Here is a 7,072-nt window from a genome sequence, read left to right as displayed (position 1 = left end):
TAGGTCAATTAGTTTCAGTTTGACAGTTTGTTAACAGGAATTAATTCGCTTTCGAAATTGATTCGCCTGAACCAATTTTTTTATCAGTTTACCAGCCAGTGAAAATTTCTCAGTAGCTTGTCTGATCCAATCATTTAATTTTGTTTTCCATACCAACAAACGGACAAAGTCTTGTTAACACGAACTGAATTCATGACTTCTAAATCAGTTCTTAGAGACACCTTACTAACACCCAAAAACTCTTGTTGATAGGCAAGCGGGGTGAAAAGAGCAACCTGATTTATACAGCTAGCGATCAATAAACGTGATAAACTTCTTTGGACAACGGATCGGTTGAAAAAAAACACACACAGCTCATCGTTGAATCCAACGAGATTCATTGAAATTGTTGGGCTTTTGGAATTTATTACAAGTGAACTCCGTAAACTTATTGTGACGAAGAATTCCTTTGACAAGATGAGAAATGACGGAGCGACACGCAGTCAGTGAGCAAACAAACGAGCTATCGCAAGCTAAAATATATATATATTTCAGGGAGGGTTATGAACTAGATGGCTTTTTTCTCAACCCTTCTCCCATTTTTATCAATGCTTAATTCGATGTTCGCTCTCGTTCTTCTCCAATTTGCTCTCAGGCGACTCAGGTGCATGGATCTTCCATAGCAGTACTCATTTTGGGTCAGGACAAGTTTTTAAGCTTTATTTTGAACAGAAATATTTATTGAACAGCAGAAGCTGAATACAGTATAATTTCTTATGCGGTAAGGCTACATAGTGGATGATATAATTGAAGTTAAAGCCTTTATATAACGATAAACACTTTGTGTTCGCTACAACTTAGTAAATTGTTTTCACTACCTCTGCTCATGACGAGTTCGAGATCTTTGAAACGCAAAGCCGAGGGACTGGATTAATAACAAGGCTGCGTTATGATATGGCCCACATTACGGAATCAGTCCACAGAATTTCACAGGTGGAGATGAACTTTTTTTCTCTAGTCGAGAGTATCTTAGTCTCGTGATCGTGCCTCGGTTGTAAAATAGTTCAGTTGACTTTTAATTCTCAAGCCAGGTTATTGGGCCTCAGTTGATATTCAGCAGATTGAAAGGGAAACTTGGATCATATTAGGTCGATTACGTTTGCTTGGCGTTGCAACGGTTTGCACAAACACTTGGGGTCATAGATAATGGCGTCCTCTGGGCATTCTGCTCACTTCTTAAGTCACTAATACTTCAGCCCTATGGAAGACTCTTGACTTGATAAATCAGTGGAGACCTTTCTAACACAGTTCCGTTTGAGTGTTTTCCCAATTTAACAGCAGCTTAAGTCAGCTGTTTCCGTTGGAGCGAAACCACTTCAGTCAAACAATTTGCATAGTAAAATACTCATTTAGTTATCTCTTTATGGCGTGATAAACTGAACCTTTATTTCATAGGTAATGAAAACAGCTGAAGAGTAATGATGTTAAAAAAAAGAACGCTGTGTCAATACGACGAACTTAATGTTCGAGTCTACTCCATTCTATAAACATGTGGTAGTGACCTTTTGACATATAACAAGAATAAATTCTCTTTTCAAAAAAAGTCAGGATAAACAAGTATACTATACTGCGAGAGATTTTCATTTTCACTGTTTTAAAATTAACGTATATTCTGATCCTATCACTTCCTAGTTTTCACGGCGGAGAACAAAAACAAAACACACTAAATTTTTAGTTACCCTGATGAATATTTCTAAGTTTTTAGAATCAAGAAGGACAGTACAAGTGAGAACAGGTGTTTTGACAATGAAAACAACCAGCGAAAATAAATTAGAAACTGTTATATTAAAACCTGGGTACACAATTAAATTTTAATGGTAGAAAATTCAACAAACAACACACGCTTCTCGGTTTGTCCCTCAAGTTTCCTAAAATTTGGTCTCAGGCAACAAAGGAATTGTAAACGATGCCAACATGATAATTAGCATAGTGAAATATTCCTAGTTATCTTTTATTACTCTTAATTTGATCCTGATCGACAGACAGAAACCTTATTTCGTAGCTGAAAAAAACTGTGGAATGTTAACTATTTGTTCAAACTTGAGAGTAGTGTGGTAAATTGAACCATGATAATAAAACGAACGTGACTTTGATTTCACGAACATATGGAAGTGACCCTTAGTCAGATAACAGGAATTATTATCCAAATGTGCTTCGTGGGGTACAAATAACGCGCGAGACGAGTACAAATATCACGCGATATTTGTACTCCAGAAATATCCGCGAAACTCGCTCGCAATGAAATAACAATTTGGCGTGTTGAATAATAAATCTCTCATTAGACGTTTTGTTGTGTAGTATCGCTGAGTATTTTTACCCGGCGCAACTCGTAAAAATTGTCACGTTGCTGTACAAATTTTTTTACCGCAAGTGTTGTAACAAGTCAGCTAGCCTGTTTACATGATTTTAGTCCAATAAACGTGTGTAAGAGTCTGCTGTCCGTCCTGTACTTCACTGTGGTTGACCTGGCGAACCCAGTTACGCTACACCCAGTGTCTGGCGTGCTGGGAACGCGACAAAAATACTCAACGATACTGCACAACAAAACGTCAAATAAGATATATTTAGTTCGCTTTTGTGCAAATGAAGTTAGGATAAACAAGTAATCTATGCTAAGAAAGATTTCTATTTCCAAAAAAAAATTTTCAACTAAGTAAAGAGACTTCAATTATAATCAAAATACACTGATGAACGTCAGTTTCTAAGTTTTTAAAATCAAGACATGAAGGCAGGTACAAGTGAGAATAGAAGTTTATTTAACAGTAAGATGAAACAGCCAGCGTAAAACAGATACAAACTGATATATTACTAACTGGACATAAAAATGACTTTTAATCCGGTAATACATTCCACAACCGAAAGAATAATAGATCGTGTACTCAGGATAATTTCAGTCTAAAGGTTGCTGCATTCATGTCACTTTTTAATTCGCCTCGATAATCTTTAACTTTAATTCTGTTCCTATCATTTCCTAGTTTTTACAGTTGCAAATGAACAAAAACTCTTTTTTAACTAGTTAGTAAAGAGACTTCAATTGTAATTGAATTACACCGTGATGAATGTTTCTAAGTTTCTAGAATCAAGACATAAAGGCAGGCACAAACGAGAACAGAATTTGTCTAATCAATGCAAACAGCCAGAAGAAAACAAATACAAATTATCATATCACAGACTGCGCATAATAATAATTTCATTTCAAGGTATGAAATTCTACAAAGGACAGAATAATAGATTCTCTATTCAGAGTAACATCAGTGGAGAGGTCATGATAGACTATTCATGACTTTTTCATCCGCCTCGATAATTTAAGCTTCGACAGATGTCAGCCATTCCAACACTTTATCGCTAACCAAGAATTAAGAGAAAACCCTCTTCTAGTAGTTAACTTTGCTTCGTATTTTTTGTTTTGCGATGATTAACGTCCGTTACGTCTGCATAATTAATTTACTGTTTCGAGATCTTGTTTTGACGAGAACGCCCTCAAACAACTGAAGGGAAGGAAAATACTGACCGTCTGAGAAAAAAACGAGTTATCACTGACAACTGAATTGACTTATGGAGGATCGGGTTAGCAGCCCTTTTCTCGATTTTAATCGATTGTAAATCATTTTCAAAAGTCAGGAAAAGTAGATTAAAAAATTAAAAAAATAACGCCAAACGAGAGAATGTAAATGAAACGTTACCTAAGATCATATTCCTCAATAAACTTTACATTTTTCTTGTACCAGTAGTAATGCTTACACGCATCTTTGATCGAATGATTTCTGAAAGGAATTGTGTTATGATTATCTCTATAAAACTCCTTTACATAAAGGTATGTTCCAAATGACTCCACTTTAATTTTACACCTGCCGCAGGGCATTTCAAGGGCATTTCAAGACCAATTCATATCGCAAACTACAAGAAGTGTTTTGCAAACATTTTCGGAAAACCTTTTGACCTAAAAACGATCTGAAGAGATATCCGTCAAAATTTTAGAAGGAATTTATTGGCTTCAAAATAAGACCATTGAATATATTGAGTTTTTATTAGGGAGCGCCGAAAGTCAAGAAATCATGATACTGATAATGAAATTAAAAAAGAAAAATATTCCACAACCCATCTTTGTAAAGAGTCGACAACAGTAAATCTTATCATTTTTAACCAAAAGGAGAATGTTAAATATGATTTTTCTCCAAAACTCAGCTCAAATCCCAGCGCGTAGCAAATTTTTCTTCGAGGCACACTGTTACACGATAATGCGTTCAAACTCGAAATTTAAGGTGTTGTCTGGTTGGTGGAATTGATGTTGATCTAACCAATCCGATTTCATGTCTTACTCTATGCATAAGACAGTTAGTCGTGTTGTAAACATGTTTTTACGACCGTCAACTTGACAATGGCCTGATAAAATGCATGGCTAAGAATAGGTGTAATATATTTTCGTCTGCTACAAGCCATTCGAGCTCTCTCCGCTGATCTTATCAGTTAAGGAACGAGGAAAGTTCTCTATTTCTCTAATTCAGCGCACAGTTTCAAGTGATATTTGTTGATTCTTTTGTCATAGTTTTACCTCTGTTGATAGCTGCAAGAACAAGGTAAGAGCTCTCTTCACAAAGCGTTCCCTAAGCGAATAATTGAGCTGTTCTTGTTAATTGTGGTGTGTATAAACAAACAATTTTTCTTTCCACCTTTTCTCTCTTATCAGTCAGTCCATTGCTCTTCAGAGAATCGCTTTCAACTGCTTACAACTCCTAAGAGCCTTTTTAAAATACCAGAACGAGAGAACAGTTGTATTTTCATCACTTTTTGTGACACTGATAACACCAGAAACAAACTGAGAATACTAACTCTTGCAGCCCTTCCGCATTTAATGTGCTTTGTTTTAATTTCACGTCCTTTGCTGCTAAAGGATAAACAACATACGAGCTGGTGTGAACATGTCGCCCAACATTAAGATATTTTGGCAGATTTTACCCCTGATTGCATTTTGCTATGCAGCAAAAAACAACAGCAGAGGTGGTAAATCCAGTTGTAACATGGTAAGTTTATTTTTTCAAATATGTCCAAACATTGTCATTATCATCATTTCGTCTCAGTCAATGTCATTCCAAAATAGAACAGAAAAGGAGAAACTCACTGGAAAAAATGATACAGAACAATGATTTAATGAGCGAACACTTCATTCTTAGAAAAATGAATTTGTCGTAATGAACGTGCACAAGGAAAGAAGTCATATTTCTGACAGCGTATGAAACAAATGTTATCGCTTGTGTTTTTTTTTCTTTACACATGTACAGGGCACTCACCCATATCCACCTTATGGACCCTGTGCTTATGGTGCTGCCTTTGGCGCTCCGGGGATACCAGGTATTCCCGGGAGTCCAGGACCCGCGGGACCCACGGGCATCGCAGGACCACCCGGTCCTCGAGGTTCTACGGGACCACAAGGAGACAAGGGCGACGCAGGAAAGCCGGGAAACCAAGGCCTCCCAGGGAAACAGGGACCCCCAGGGAAAATGGGACCTCAAGGGTTCACAGGACGACAGGGTCCACGAGGAACCAAAGGTGACGTAGGGGATAAAGGAAGAAAAGGAACCCCAGGCCTCCGCGGACCTCCTGGAGCTCTGGGAGGTCGTTGGAAACAGTGCGTTTTCAAAAATCTGGGCGATGGAAAAGACACTGGTTTGATAAAGGTTTTTTTTTTCTTTTCATTAATTGTAACTCTACGAAACCGTTTTTGACATTATTGCTTTGAATAAACGTTTCCTATTAATTTTGACTCAAAGAAATTTGAGTCATGCTATAAGCCAAAGTAATTTTTTTGTTGTAGAAGGTCGAAACTGTGGAGATGAACCAAAACTAACCAAAGGATCCGTTGACTGCACTTGATTTAAGACTTTTTTCCATCAGGAGTATTTTGAATTCGTATCGCTCACATTTGGTAATCATTTCTTTCTCCAGGAATGCCTTTTTGCCAAAAAGTCGTCCAAAACAGCTCTGCGCGTTTTCTGGAGTGGCAACCTGCGTCTCTACAACTGCCATCATTGCTGCAGACGATGGTATTTCACCTTCAACGGTGTAGAGTGCTCAGCTCCTGCTGCAATTGATGGCGTAGTCTACATGTTACATGGAAATGGCGGCAAGAAGAATTTACACCGCCCCCGTCATATCGAGGGTGTGTGCGAGAAACTCCACAAAGGTGTTGTGCGCGTGGGATTCTGGGTCGGTAATTGTAAAGGTTACGGATCTTCTGACGCACATACAGGCTGGAACTCAGTGTCTCGAATCTACGTGGAAGAAGTACCACCCCCACAGGCATAATGTCTTAAATAACCATGGCTGCATTGTGGGAAAATTAAGATAACGCGCTTTTGATCGCTCAATATCTAACAGCAAAATAGGAGAAATAGAATGATAAGAACCTTAGATTCAACAGTCGAGATAAATTAACGCAAAGGTGTGAAACTAGGCATTTTAAGGTTGCACCTCTGAGGTATGTAGGGATGCTGTCCATAACAACTTGCAAATAAAATGAAGGTTTTCATTAAATGTCCAGGAGTGTTTGGAGAGTGTTAGGGTAGAACAAAACACCCACGAGCGAGTCCTGCCACGAACCACTTTCCTGACGGAATATTTTCCGAAATATTCAGAAGAGTTTTCGGTTCTGTGTATATCGACAACGTTAAGCTTCGAATCCGAAGCACGCACGGCTGATCCTTTCAGGAAGAGTACGTTAAGCTGTTGCTTCTCCGACATGGAACCGTAGTCTTTACTCGTTCTACACTTGTTATAATATCGTGGATATCGAATTATTCCTTTAAAACAAATTATCAGAACTCACTCATCACCTTTAAAGAATAGAAAAATCGGGATGATTTTGAAAGATTCATTCGTTTGGAAATCATATGCTCATCATCCAATAATAGTCCTCTTGTTTGACCGAAAAGATCACTCTATCGTCTTTCCTTAAACGTGCAAACGGCTGTAGAAACAAACACCCGTAGCATCGTAATGCAGTCGAAGCTCTCATAAGCGGACACCCTCGGGACGG

General features: G+C 38.1%; 1 protein-coding gene across 4 annotated transcripts in view; it reads left to right on the top strand.

Annotated features, from left to right (window-relative positions):
* Positions 1-6,570, top strand: part of LOC148734256 (uncharacterized) — a 75,174-nt gene extending 68,604 nt beyond the window's left edge. For 2 of the 4 annotated variants that reach the window (XM_088754596.1, XM_088754595.1), the window contains 3 exons: positions 4,931-5,060; positions 5,319-5,714; positions 5,983-6,570. In XM_088754596.1, the coding sequence (XP_088610722.1) occupies positions 4,931-5,060; positions 5,319-5,714; positions 5,983-6,342 (886 nt within the window). In that variant the 3' untranslated portion in view covers positions 6,343-6,570. Of the gene's footprint in view, positions 1-3,882; positions 4,617-4,930; positions 5,061-5,318; positions 5,715-5,982 lie in introns of those variants that run through there. The other 2 variants (XM_088754598.1, XM_088754597.1) reach the window with 2 other exon arrangements.
* The last annotated feature ends 502 nt before the right edge of the window (positions 6,571-7,072 follow it).

This window comes from Stylophora pistillata, chromosome 3 (genome assembly GCF_964205215.1).
Source record: "Stylophora pistillata chromosome 3, jaStyPist1.2, whole genome shotgun sequence".
Lineage (NCBI taxonomy): Eukaryota > Metazoa > Cnidaria > Anthozoa > Scleractinia > Pocilloporidae > Stylophora > Stylophora pistillata.
This window is presented reverse-complemented; position numbering and strand designations above follow the sequence as displayed.